This window comes from Notamacropus eugenii, chromosome 3 (genome assembly GCF_028372415.1).
Source record: "Notamacropus eugenii isolate mMacEug1 chromosome 3, mMacEug1.pri_v2, whole genome shotgun sequence".
Classification (NCBI taxonomy): Eukaryota; Metazoa; Chordata; class Mammalia; order Diprotodontia; family Macropodidae; genus Notamacropus; species Notamacropus eugenii.
The window spans coordinates 287,799,047-287,813,923 of NC_092874.1; the positions used below are offsets into that span (position 1 = coordinate 287,799,047).

The following is a 14,877-nucleotide window of genomic DNA, read 5'->3' on the forward strand; positions in this document are numbered from 1 at the left end:
CCATCTTTATATGCCTTAGAGTTTTGAGAAGTTGCTGTGGCCAAAGGCTGCATCCCCTGGTTGTTGATCTTTCCTTAGTAAGCCTCTTGGATAGCTAGGCAGTGTCATGATTAAAAAGGCTCGAGAGAAATGGTTTCTTGGTAATTTAATCATTTTATTAATAAGGCCAGTAAGCTATTAATAAAAGGATGATAGTTTGGCTGTGTTTCTTGGACTAAAGACACCTCATAGTGATGGGATCACAGTTTAAATGCCCTTTGAAGAGTAGATATGGCTACATTACAATGAGGGTCTTGGGGTACGTGACCTGTGTCACCCACATCTTGGTCAAAGAGACATCAATTTCCATATCACTTGTTTGATAAAAGAGGATTCATATTTCCCCAGAACTGTCTGAGCAAACATGGCTCCACCCATTGGCCCTGATAATGTTTACCATAAAATTTTGGAATAATCTCTTTGTTCTCTCTGAAGCAAACTCAGAGAATACCTCTTCCTATGTCAACAAAAGCCAGCCAGGGCTGACTTAACATTCCTTAAGAGACCTTTAACCTAAGACACTATCTTGAATAATGGGACGTTTTCCATATCTTAATATTTGTAGACATATACTATGTTATGGCATGTTAATGGTAAAGAAAACACAGACATCTTGGGTCGTAATTTCTATGTGAAACTTTGTCAAACTCTGTTATCTTATTGTATTAACAACCTATGCAATTAAGAAATTTCTTTCTAATGGTCTAGTTAATCACTTATGGAGACCATAAATCTGAAGGACACAGAACACTTCTTTGTCCTAAAACAGATTTAAGGCTGCCCAGTTCTTTGTATCAGTAGCCAGAACATTTCTGTCTCCATAATGCATTATGTTACCATTTTCTTTAATAGGGAATTAATTGATTAATTAATTAAATCATAAAATGTATGCATTTAGCCTGTTACCTTTTCTTTAACCAAGTTTTCAGGTCAACAGCCCAAACTTAGAATTTCTTTTACTTTCTGTTAAGATCATTTCCCCCAGCAGGCCCTTAGCTTGTATACCAAACCTTTCCTGCTTGGCAGAATATAAGCTCCTTGAGGGCAGGGGCTGTTTCATTCTTTGTATCCCCAAAACCCAGCGCAGTACCTAGTAGTTGGCAGGGGCTTGATAAAAGCAAACTGACTTTAGACTCCACTGGCAGAGTCTCCTGGATCCTATGTTACCTGCAGGCCATGATGAGGCTTCTGGGTAGAGATTTATTGGAGGATTATGTATGACAGGATTACAGGTTTAGCACTGGAAGGAATCTTACAGGCTGCTGAATCCAATCCCCTTGTTTTACATACGAGAAACTGAGACTCATGGTGGTAGAAATGATTTCCCCAAGGTCATACTGCTAGTCTGAGCAGGCAGGAGCTGAATGCAGGGTTTCCTGACTCAAATCTAAAGATTCTACCCACCTGTGCTCCTTAGTTTAAGAGCACTTAGCACAATGCCTGGCACATAGTAGGTGTTAATAAATGTTTACTGACTGACTAATTGACCTAGTTGCTTCCACCATCTCTCTCCTGAAAGTATTTTGTTGACAATTTTATTGGAGACCACAGAATCATAGAGAGAGAGCTGGAAAGGTGTGTACTGGTAAATGTTTAACAAACAGTACTTTGGGGGATGCTTGCAAAACACACTTGCAAATTTAACCTGCATTGTTAACTCTCCCCAGCACTTTCTTATGTCTAGCTGAGCCACAAATCAATCAAGCAAGCAAGCTCTGATTTGTAGCCCTGGCTGATCTCTGAGGTGTAAATGCTCACAGTGACAATTGACTCAGGGCTCTTCTTCATAAGCTGGTCTGAGCTTGACCATTTTATAGATGAAGAAATGATACCCTTCTGAGGTTAAGCAATGTGGCCCAGATCACATCAGTTAAGCAGTAGAGCTGAGATTCAAAGCCCAGGATTCCAACTCCAAACTCTAACACAAGCATTTCATTTTCCTTTGTTGCTTCTTCATTGAAGTGATTGTGTCTATGGGCTTCCTGGTTCTGCTCACTTCCCTCGGCATCAGTTCATACAAATCTTCCCTTACTTTTTGGTATCCATTACGTTCATCATTCCTTCTGGCACAGCAATATTCTATGCCATTCATGTACTACAACTTGTTTTGCCATTCCCCAACCAACGTCTGTCTCCTTGTTTTCAGTTCTTTGCTACCACAAAAGGCACTGTGCTAATATTTTGGTGCATCTGGGAACTTTCTTTTGGTTAACAACTTCCTTGGGGCATAGCAATGGGATTTGTGGGTCAAAGCTCATTGGATTATTCTTATCTGGAGTAAACATTAACAGAAGGCAAAGATAAATAAAAGCACAGAGAGTCCAACCCTCTCTTCATCTATTTGTTCTAATTTATATGTTTCTTCCCCCTCTAAATCCTATGGTCTGCAGTGGTTGGTCAAAAGCAAAGTGGTTGGATTTTGAGGTTCCTGGAATTGGTAAAAGTAGTTCCAAAGAAGGTAGCTATAGAAAGGGGATGGAGAAATGAGGATCCTGGCTGCTGAATAAATTGTGCTACATGAATGTAATAGAGCATTATTGCTCAATAAGAAATGATGATAGGAAGGATTCTGAGAAATGTGGGAAGTGGCAAATTGATACAGAGTCAAATAAAGCAGAAAAATTAGACCAGTTTACACAATGACCACAATACTGTGAAGGAAGGCAACACTGAAAAAAGAAGCACAGACCTGAGTCAATGTAATGCAACCTGGACAGGCAGCACGGGTCAGTGGAAAGAGCATCATTTGAGAGTCAGAAGACATGAATTCAAATCCCATCTCTGATACCTCCCACTTACGTGGACCTTTATTTACGTGGGCTTTATTTTCTTATGACTTCATAGGTTCTTTCTAGCTCTAAATTGAGGATCTATGATTCCACAGGAAGGGCAGACAGGAGAGGGTAGGGTGCACAATGAGGCATATATTGTTAGGCATGGCCAATATGTTGGTTTGTTTCACTTAACTGTTCTACCTTCTTAAAAGGAAGAGTCCTCTGAGGGGATAAAGATTAATGAAAAATGGCATCATGTTTAAAAAAAGATGTAACAGCAAAACATTTAAAAGTAAAATTATAATTCAAAAATAATTCACTGTGCATGGACTAGAATTACTTATCCTTCTTTTGACTAACAATGAAAATGTGACTGTGTAATTTATTCACCAGACAGTTCATTGGGGCTTAGATACATGAGCTAATGAAATTATCAGAGGATCCCATTTCGACTTAATTAAACTGAGTAACAGTTCAAACCAAACTGAGCTCCCACACCACAATTAGCTCTGAAGTCTCAGCAACAGGTTCTGCTTAAGGCCAACAGGATAAATCTCACCCCAGAATCATCTCTCTCTGCGTCTGTCTCTCTCTGTCTTCGTCTCTCTTTCTCTCCTTGAAGCCTCCCTCCTATCTCTAATTTTTAGGCAGAAAACTCAATAAAAGTCTGATGCGATTGGCTTGTGAGCCTCAGGAAAATGAAGGGTGTGGGGGAGGGGGAACATGCAGAGTAATGTGCTCACGTCTAGGGCCAAGAGGTCGTTTCAGGTAATGATTGGAGCCTCTCAACAGCGGTGCCTCACAAAAGAGCGTAGAAGGCTCAGAGCTTTCCACGAATTCCCCAGGGACCAAAAGAAACCCCAGTAGACAACTCTCTTCCTCATGTCTGTTTGGCTGTTGTAGGAGCTAAAAACACAATGGGAGGCATTTTGGTATGGCAGAGAGCTGGCCTCAGGACTGGGTTTGAGTTTTCCCGATTACTCATACTGCCTGAGTGGTCCCTGGCCCAGTCACTATATCCCTTCAATGCCCCTAGGCAACAGTAGATAGAGGACAGCCTAGAGTCAGAAGACCTGGGTTCAAATTTTGCCTTAGACACTTACTAGCTGTGTGACTCTGGGCAAGTTATTTAACCTTGTTTGACTCAGTTTTCTCATCTGTAAAATGAGCCAGAGAAAGAAATGGCAAATCACTTCAGGACCTTTGCAAAGAAACACCCAAATGGGGTCACGGACATGACTCAAACGAATGAACAACAATAAGATTATAAGTTGCAGAACAGTTGTTGATCTGGGTTGGTCAATGGTGCCTTCTCAAGGGGATGCAGTGATAAAATCACAGCTATCAAACATATTATGGTGATAATAGATGGCAAGAAAAGATGAAGGTGAGGAATTCAGGGAAATAAGGGAAGGCTTATAAGAAGTAATCAGAACTACAAGAATAATATACACAACCACACAATGCATAATGTAAATGAAAACACCACTAAATAGCTAAATAATCCATTCTCCAACCAGCTGTCAATGACCATATTACTTGTCACTCTCCCATCCCTTAACAATCCCCAATGGCTCCCTATTACCTCTAGGATTTACAAATATAAACAAATCTAATCTTTAAAACTCTTTACAGCCTGGCTCTTTTAGACCTCTCTAGTCTTCTTATTTTTTATTTCCTCCCTCTCTCTCTGTGTTCCAGGTATACTGATTCATTAACTGTGCCTCTGACATAGCGCTCCATTTTCCATCACTAGACCTTTGGACTGCCTGTCTCTTTGCCTCCACTTCAGCAATCCCTAACTCTCCTGCAGTCTCCATTCAAGTGCCATCTTCTTCATGAAACTTTTCCTGGTCTCCCCAGCATCTAGAGAAGCCCCTCTCCAAACTATCTAAAGATAGATATCTATCTCTAGAGAGGTGCATGGGATGCTGAGAGATGAAGGAAGTGACTTTTCTAGGGTCACATAGTCAGCACAGAGTGAAAAGTAGAACTTGATCCCAGGTCCTCCTGACTTTGGTTATGTATTCTCTGTGCCAGGCTGCTTCTCCAGGGCAAAACTGATCATAAAAGTCATAGATTTAGAGAGAAAAGAGACCTTAACCCTGTAGAGGAGGAAGCTGAGGCCCAGAAAAGTTAAATGATCTGTCCAGTGTCACAGAGGGAGGATTTGAATGTGGTCCTTCTGATCGAAAGTTAGTGAATGACCTTTCTTTCCACTATATCAAACTTCATCTTAAAATATGCCCTGATAAATGTCTGATGGAAATTTTTTAAAATAATATATTTTCCATTACCTACATTTCCCAATATATCCATCTCTCTTAACCTTCCCAAGGAGTAATTCCTTATAAAAAATAAGAAAATAAGGAAGAAAATAAAAGTCTAGCAAAACTAATCAACAAAGAAAAAAAATTCGATGCTGTTCATTTACACTGCTCCAGACATAGACCCTTCTATCCCTGCAAAAGTCAAGGGCAATGCTTTCTCCCATCTCTTCTCCATTATTTTGTTGTTTTTCTTTCTATTTTCACTGTAATCCTTCCACTTCTTATTTATTGTTCTGGTTCTTATTTGTTGTTATTATTATCCTGGTTCTGCTTGCTTCGTTTTGCATCTCTTCTCATAAGTCTTTCCTAATTGCCTGATTTTTTTTATTTAAAGAGACAGTCCCAAAGGTGGTTTGTGAATACACTGAGAACTTGGGAAAGGGGAGGGGGAGGGAAGCTGATTCAGAGGACATTTCAGTGACTCAGTGGAGTTAGGCAACAACGAGCTAACAAAACCATAACTGGGGGAGGAGGAATGCTAAAAGGAATTGAATGAAATTCAAGGGATTTGTCTGGATAAAAGAAACCCATTTTCAAACAAATGGATCAAAGAACAGACCTTGTACTATTTGTAAATCCCAAATGGAAAAGACTGTGCACAAAGTTGAGCCCCAAATGCAGCCGATCCTGACGCCTCTGTTCCCATGAATGTTCCGGGCTGTTCACTGGGGTTGGCAGCTGGGATTAGACAGTCTCACTAACATCCTTTGCATGAAAATTAGAGATGAGAGGGAGGGAGATCTTTGGCCAAAGAGAAAGCCCACGTGAAAGTCATGTGCTCTGAGCTCCAGCCTCTTGGAATGCAAGGCTTGGTTCTTTTTTGGCCAAACTCAAGTCTCTGGTTCAAAAGAAACAAATGTAGAATGGGGTATTTGGACAAAACAGGTAAAGGACCGAAGCAATGGTGGAAATGGGGACCAGAAGCTCTTGGGAAGGGGCCAGAGTCTAGAGGACAGCATTCAGAGATTTCTAGGTCTCCAAGTCGATTAGCAATCATTAGATTTCAGGACTAAATTCACTGAATTAAATGAAATTCAGTTAATTTATGAAGCAACAAGTTACTTTGTGCCAGGCACAGGGGATACGTCAACAAAAAACAAAGGAGCCCCTCCCCTCAAGGAGATAACATTCTGAGGGGAGAGGGGGCAACACCACTTGCATAGATAAATAAATACACATATACAAAGTGATATAAATGATTTCTATGGGAGGAAAGCACTGACCATTGAGGCTCAGGAAAGGCCAGCTGCCTGAGCTGAGCTTTAAAGGAAGCCAGGGGTCCTGTGAGGATCACAGTACAGGAGCAGTACATTCAAGCCTGGGGGCACTAACTGTGAAAAAGTAAGTGAGTAAAAGGGACTTTACTAGGAATTGAGACTGGAAAGGTGAGTAGTATCTCTAGTGGTGGGTTTTGCAATCCCTTTGAAGATGTAAATACTCAGCCTCCATACAGCCTCAGTTGCTGATCTCTCAGCACTCTAGGTAAGTCTCTGAGCCCATGAGATGGATTTGGGGGAGTTTTGGGGGTCTACGTAGTCTTGAAGGAAGTCAAAGATTCTAGGAGTTGGAGGTGAGAAAGGGAGAGCACTCCAGTCCGTGCAAAGGCTCATAGATGGGAGATGGTGTGTCTAGTCTGAGACTGCAAGTACATTAATAAAGCTACATCATTGAGGGTGTGGAAGAGAGTAAGAATACTGAATCATGGCAAAAGGCCAGGATTTTCGATGCCCAACAGAAGTGTGTATTCAATCTGGGAGGCCATTAAGCAGGGAGGTGACATAGACCTACATTTTAGAAGAATCGTCTTCAGAGTAGAGGATTGTTTGGGACAGGAGCAGGGAAAAGGGGTAAGAACTGAGGCAAGCAGTCTAGTCAGAAAGCTGGAGTTGTGTCTGTGCGAATAGAGGGAAAGGAATGGAAACAAGAGATGGTATAGATAAGATTGAATCTATAGGGAGAGTAAAGAGGAATCCAGGATGGCACTGGGAGCCTGATGATTGGACAGTGGTGGCCTCCCAACAGAATCAAGGAAAGGTTTGCAGAACACTGGAGAGCTCACTTAATTTTTCAGACTAAATATTCTCCTTTGTACAATGGAAATAACAATAGTGACCTCTCCACCTCACAAGACTGTCATGAAGCTCAAGTGAGCCGATATCTGTATAATGTTTTCCAGACTTTCAGATCTATAAAAATGGCAGCAGAAATGACTGGTATCGTAATGAAGGCATCTTGAACTGATTGTTGGCACCAAGTGCACTCATTACCCCTTTCTGTTAATAATCCAGGCCATTTTGATTGCATGGCACACCTGTGGTCAGACCTAAATCCTTTCATTCATTTTTAAAAGAGTGGTATTTTTTTCATACATGTTTCTGTATTGTAACCATGAATTTTGTCATTGTTCCATCATGTTCAATTTTTCATGACCCCATTTGGTGTTTTCTTGGCAAAGATACTGCAATAGTTTGCCATTTCCTTCTATAGTTCATTTTATAGATGAGAAACTGAGGCCAACAGAGTTGAATGACTCACCCAGGGTCACACAGCTAGTAAGTGTCCGAGGCCAGATTTGAACTCAGGAATATGAATCTTCCTGACTCCAGGCCCAGCATTCTGTGCACTATGGGAACACCTAGCTGCCCATTTCCCATGAATAGCCTAAATAAATAGCAACGTGGAAATCACCATGCAGGAGACTAGCATGGTATTTTGTTGTGGTTCAGTATCCCAGCCTCCAGTGTCTCCACTCATCCTTTCCACACTTACCTTTGATATTTCTAAAACACAGGCCTGACCATGTCACCCCCTGGCTTCCTTCAGGACTCAGTTCAAATTCTACTTTCTTCAGGAAGCCATCCTAGGCACCCCACCTCCCCAACCCCCCCCTTCCCTTCTGAGATAACCTTCTGTCTACTCTGGATACTTCCTACATATTTCATGTTATCTCCCCACCTAGAGTGTAAATTTTGTGAGAGCAGGAACTATTTTTGCCTTTCTTTGCATTCTCAAGGCTTAGTAAAATGCCTGGCACATTGTAAGAGCTTAGTTAATGCTTATTGACTCACTAGGATGTATCAGAGACAAGATTTGAACTTGGGTCTTTCTGATGTCAGATCCTATGCTCTATCCATCACACCATCCTGCCTCCTAATGACTCTGTTTTATCATTATGCTGCAAAATGACTCTGTTCTATCATTAAGCTGCAAAATCTTGACTTCTCCCTTTTTCCTCTTTCAAGAGATCATATCTCACTTTCTCTCAAAGTCAGTAACAATCACACATCACCTCTGTATAGCACTTGACACTTTTCATTGTTCTCTCTTTCTCTCTCTCTCTCACATGCACACACACACACACACACACACACACACACACACACACACACACACACACATATGATCTCATTTGAGGCTCACTCTACTCCAGTGAAGAAGGAAGGGAAGGAAATGTCTTCTTATGGGATTGAAAGCTGGAAGGGACCTTGGAGGGCTATAGTTTAATCCTCTCATTTTACAGAGGAGGAAACTGAGGCTCAGAGAGGTCAAGTGACTTGGTTTAGGCTGTACAACTAGTTATAGGCAGTACCAGGTCAATATTGAGTTTGCTAACTATGCTGTTTCCATGTAATAATTTCAGTTTTAGTCTAAATTATCCTTAAAATAAAATTTCTGAGCTATAGTGAATATTCTTTTATGAGCTAAGCATCCTGCTGTTATATATTTTATTATAATCAGTATCTTTTAAATGTCACTAATGGAAATTAATGCATATTGGCTAACTGATGATTAAAAGCTGCCTAAGCCAGTAGTATGTAGACAGCAGTCCTCAAACTGGGAATGGAAACGCATTTATTAAATGCTTACTGTGTGCCATGCATTGTGTTCAGTATTGGGATACCAAGATAAACAAGAAGGATAATCCTTTTCCAAAGGAGATTTTACATTCTAATGGGAGAAGAAAACATAAATGTAGGCAAGTGATGGCCAGGGAGGGGAATTTAAGCAGCGTTGGTCTGATTCTGCTTCTTGTAGTTGGAGGAACAGAGCTGAAAGGGTGGCATTTTTCTACCTTGTGTTCTGTTTCTGCCCCTACATAAGGGACAGTAAACAAATCTGGGAGTCTGGGGCAGAAAACAAATCAATACTATGGAATGAAATAGAAAGGATGACACTGGGCAAGTTACTTAACCCCATGGTGCCCGAGGGATATCTCAAGATGCTGAGTTGCACAGCAGACATTGATTTGTATTGGTAGAGGGAAATTCCTCCCTGGGAGTTCCCTGAGCCAATGAAATCACAATCCAGACCCAAAAGCTACAGAAAGACCATGTAGAATTTCTCTGGAGGCCATCAGTGAGGAGGAGAAAGGAGGGATGGGAGAAATGTATGCATTTGCCCAACTCTGGTCCTGTAGTCCTGGTTAGGAAAGGGTAACAATGATCATAACTCATTTTTTTCCCATTCTGTCAAGATCACTACTGTGCAACTGGTACTAGAGACCATGCTGAACCCAAGGGATCAAAGAAACAATCCTTTTTTTTTTTGCCTGTCTTATTCAGTTTCTGTTTATTTAATTTTTAGTTTATGGAATAAAGCATTTTCATAACAGTACAATAAAAAGATGATTGCATATGAAACTGCAGATCTACTAAATTCATATTGCAACATTTTTAGGTGCAAGAAATCCACAAACACCAACACAAATATACTGGGGACATCGTTAGCAATTTTTCTGACCAGGGCAAGCAACACCAAATAATCCCTCAAAGCAAATTCTGAAGAAAAATATAGTTGAACAGGTGCAGAGGGAGACAGCAAGAATCTGATCCCTTGAACGGTGACCCACAACATTACAAGGATGCTATGTGGCAGCTTCCTATTCTAACTCATTATTCTTCCAAAAAGGTGCTAAGATCAAATTTTTTCCTATCTGAGCTGCTGACAAATCCCTGAGTTGGAAGGGCTGCTAAATTAGCAGATCCCTCTAAATTTTTGTGCTCCAGAATAAAGTCCTAATCACTCTGGCCTAATTATGATTTTGTTTCTTTTAAAAAGTGTTTTTTCCTGATATCGTCTTTTTTTTTATATCACCTGCATTTCTTAAGATATTCCTATGCCTCTCCCCTCCTACACAGAGAACCCTCTCTTATAACAAAGAATGAAAAAGGGAGGAGAGAAGCCCAGTTTAGCAAAACCAACATATTGACCAAGTCTGAAATTTTCTGTCATGATTCACACACATTCATAGTCTCCCACCTCTGCAAATGGAGGTAGGAACACACCTTCTCATATCTCTTCTTTGGAGATCAAACTTAGTCATTTTAATTTGCCAGCAGTCAGTTTTGTTTGTTTGGGGCTTTCAGTATTCTCCATTTGCACTGCTGTTGTCATTACCTATATTGTTTTCCTGGTTCTTCTCACTTCACTTTGTATCAGTTCATTTAAATCTTCTCATCCTTCTCTACATTCATCACAGTCATCATTTCTTACAGTAAAGTAATTTACCATCACTTGTTGAGTCATTCTCCAATCAATGGGCTTCTATTTGGTTTCCAATTCTTTGGTCCCACAAAAAATGCTGCTAGGTATATTTTATTCACATGAGTGCTTCTTAATCTTAAAAATACTCATATTCACTATTTAGAAACCCTTTTCCCCCTGGGGAGTGTTTTATTTGCAAGTCACACATATATTTATGCCTCTCAATAGAAAAGAGGAACTTGGGGAAGTCCTTAATAATCTTAGACCTAAAACTTAAACTTTTCAGAATAAGTATTTAAAGAAGTATGAGCTTTATCCTTCCACATTGGCAAACTGAGAATTTGTTAGATGTAGACAAAGAACATGAAACCTCAGAGATCAGCTAGTCTAGACTCCACCCTCCCATTTTGCAGAAGAGGCAGAAGAGTATGGGGAAGAATCAGGATTGAATGCAGGAAGACCTCGCTGCAAATCCTGCCTCAGACATTTACTAGCTGTGTGATCTAGGATAAATCATTTCTCTGAATATCACTTTCCTTATCTGTAAAATGACAATACTGAACTAGATCACCTCTGAGGTCTCTTCTAGCTGTAGAACTAAGATTCCATGATCTCAAGGCATCCTTAAAGTCTTTGGGGGGAAGAAGGAGAGACAAGGCAAATCTGACTCCCTTTTCTTGTGCAATGACCAATTCTGAATGACTTAGCTGTTCTCAGCAATGATCCAAGACAATTCTGAAGGACTGACGATGAAAAATGCTATCCACTGCTAGAGTAAGAACGAATAGAGTCTGAATGCAAATTAATGCATTCTTTCCTTCCTTCCTTCCTCTCTCCCTCCCTTCCTCCCTCCCTTTCTCTTCTCTTTTTTCTTTTTCTTTCTTTCTTTCTTTCTTTCTTTCTTTCTTTCTTTCTTTCTTTCTTTCTTTCTTTCTTTCTTTCTTTCTTTCTTTCTTTCTTTCTTTCTTTCTTTCTTTCTTTCTTTCTTTCTTTCTTTCTTTCTTTCTTTCTTTCTTTCCTCCTTCCTTCCTTCCTTCCCTCCTTCCTTCCTTCTTTTTCTACCTTTCCTTCTTTTTTGGTTTGTGTTTTCTTTTGCAACCTGGCTGATATAGGAATATATTTTGCATGCCTGCACATGTACAATCTCTATCAAATTGCCTGCCTGCTCAAGGAGGGGAGAGAGGGACAGAGAAAATTTGGAACTTAAAATTTTAAAAACTGAATGTTAAAAAAAAATTTTCTTTTACATGTAATTGGGGAAAAAACCATGAGAACCAAAATTTGGTTCTGTTTTCTAAAATGTTAGTTTTAGGCAGACTTCTGGAAGATCCTGCAAGCTTATTTAAGAAGGAGGGCACAAGTATACATTGTGAGAAATGTGAGAGCATCATCGTCATCGTACCTGGGCTCCATAAACTCGCTGCATGGCCTGCAGTAGCTGGTTTGTATAGTCTGTGAGAGTCCCTGCATCTTCTTCAAAGACACTCAGTAAGGAACGAGTCTGGAAGAAAAGAGAAAAGAGAAAAAAGAGGATGGTTTTAGTCATAGGTCCTAGGATCATGGCCTTGGAGTCCAACCTCATCATTTTATTTTATAATTTTTTATTATCTTATTTTCCCCCAATTACATGTAGAAACAATTTTAAACATTCATTTCTTAAAACTTTTTGAGTTTCAGCTTCTCTCCATCCCTCCTACCCCCCTCAGTAAGAAAGCAAGCAATCTGACATATAATCATTTTACAGAGAAGGAAACTGAGGTTCAGAGTGGGGAAGCCCACATAGGTGATGAGTACAAAAACTGGGATTTGAACCCAGGTCCTCTGAATCAAAATTTATGCCTTTTTCATTGCACCCTGCTGCCTTGAAAAGTCACATTTTGGAGATGTCCTTTCAGCATCCCTTTGGAAAAAACACACTGGCATCACAGGGAGATCCAGGGTCGGGAGGGTATTATCTGCCAAACCTTGAATCTATGTCTGATCCTTTCATCCCTGACATCAGTGGGAATAAATTCTAAGGGCCCTTATGTCAGAGCTCCCTCTCTAATTTCCAGGACATGGCACACAGGAAGAGGGAATGAGAGATGAGCATCAGCTGTCAAGACCACACAAAGGAAGAAAATCACATTTTAAGGGGATTAAAATTAGCAGAGGCCTGCTGGCTGACCTGACATGATCCCATATCTAAGCCCCAGGATGGTCCATCCAATCAACCGGGTGCGGTGTCCTACCTGCCAGTCCAAATAAACAGCTCATTATAATTTCTATCTGGGTACCTGGGGAGGGTAATCAGGGCCTGTACGCCTGCCACGTGTAATCATTCCATAAGCCTGCCATCTGGTTGGGAGTCTGCCAGGGCAGACCTCTTCCAAGATTCACAAGGCCTCAGAGATGGATGGAGCCTCCCAGGCCATCTCGTCCAACCTGTACTTGCACAGGAATCCTGTCTGTGGCATTCCCTCCCAAGGGGCCAGAACACCTCTGAAGATGGGGCACCCACTGCCTCCCAGGAAGTCCACTCCATCGTCAAAATGTCAGTTTTTCCTCACATTGGGCCTAAAGCAGACCCTTACTCTTTCCACTGATCTTTTGGCCCACATTTCATGGGCTTAATTTTCAAACCTGAGCAGACTAAATTGGACCCAACCATAAAACAATTAAAAGGGAATGTTGCATAATCACGAAGATTGGCCTTAAAGAAGAGGTATAAAACATCCCCACGTGGCTCTTTTGCAGAGGTGAGGGTCCATGGGTTTGGAAAAGGGCCTTTACTATCAGATTTTTTTAAATGCTTGTTTTATTCCATAAATAAAAAATACACAAAATGTATTTTGCTATTGTTTTTCCTCTTTTTCTTTAAAAAGTGTTATTTATTATATAGGATGGCTCTCTGGGAGAAGCAAGAGGTCAATTGAAGTGAGGTAAAACCCCAAAAAAGTATAAAAATGTGTTTAAAAATAAATCAGACATGGGAGAAGCATCAGAGACAAATGGACAAGAGCCCAACTGCTTTTAATGAGGAAACTGCCTGATTACTTCTCAAAGCAATTTGCAAAGCATTCAATAGCTGCTGTGCACAGAGTGGGCACTTAATAATTGCCTTCTAACTAGATGAAAGAATGAAAATTTGAACTAAGAAATTTTAATTATGATTCATTCATCCAGCAAATCTCTGTTAAGAATCTACTATATACAGAATACTGTGGTAGCCCCTGAAGAAGATACACATTTACCACGAGGGAGGAAGGGAATAAGAATTTGTATAATACCTACTATGTGCTAGGCAACATGCTAAATGATTTACAAATATCTCATTTGATCCTCACAATAATCCCATGAAGTAGGTGCTGTTATTACCCCCATTTTATAGTTTAGGAAAATGGGATAAATAAGTCAAGTGACTTGCCCAGTGTCACACAGTTAGTAAGTGTCCGAAACTGGATTTGAACTCAGCTCTTCCTGACTTCAGGCCCAACAATCTTTCCACTGCACCACCTAATGGTTATGAGACTTACACTAAGGTTTCCCCCTCCTGATGGAACATAAACTCCTTGAGAGTAGGGACAATTTAACCTTTGACTTTAGTTGTCTGTGTTCAAGGAACACAATAAATGTTTGTTGACTGGAGGAAGGGGGATGGGAGGAAGAGAAAATGTTTTCGTTAATTGTAAACAATTAAACCTAAAATTTAAATATGTTTGTTGAATGAGAAAAAAAGATATAGTTCCTGATCATATGAAGTTTGCAGTCTAGAAGGTGGGTAAGGTACCAAGAACCTCTAGACATCTTGCCTCCTGCCATGTTGGTGCTCCCCACTCCTTGTCTGGACTAGTAACTTCCTAACCCCATGCCTAACACCATTCCTCTTTTCTTGGAGGATCATGGTTTTGGGATAGAAAGGGCCTTAGAGGTCATCAAATCATACCCCCTCATTTTATAGCTAGGGAAATTGAGTCGAAGAGAAGTGTCACCTAGACCATACGAATATATAACATCATATTTGAAGTCACATCACCATGTCCCCATTGTTTGCCTGCTGATTTAATCAGCTTAGCTAGATCTCTCCAGGTCTGAGCTATCCTGACAGGTGACCTCTAGTCTACTGTATCTAACTGACCCCAGGCCATTGTTTGGTTGGGGCACTCTAGACATTGTACCATCTACTAGTCCTATCCTTGAACCCTAATTCTTCCTCTAGAAATAATAAGTAAATTAAATAGTAGATGCCCTGTGACTTAACTCATCAACCG

The 14,877-nt window shown here is 40.5% G+C and overlaps 1 protein-coding gene across 1 annotated transcript in view; it reads right to left on the reverse strand.

Moving 5' to 3' along the window:
• APPL2 (adaptor protein, phosphotyrosine interacting with PH domain and leucine zipper 2) overlaps positions 1-14,877 on the reverse strand; it is a 76,227-nt gene that overhangs the window by 47,801 nt on the left and 13,549 nt on the right. Inside the window, exon 2 of the mRNA XM_072655809.1 lies at positions 12,030-12,128. Coding sequence (XP_072511910.1) covers positions 12,030-12,128 — 99 coding nt within the window. The remainder of the gene's footprint in view (positions 1-12,029; positions 12,129-14,877) is intronic.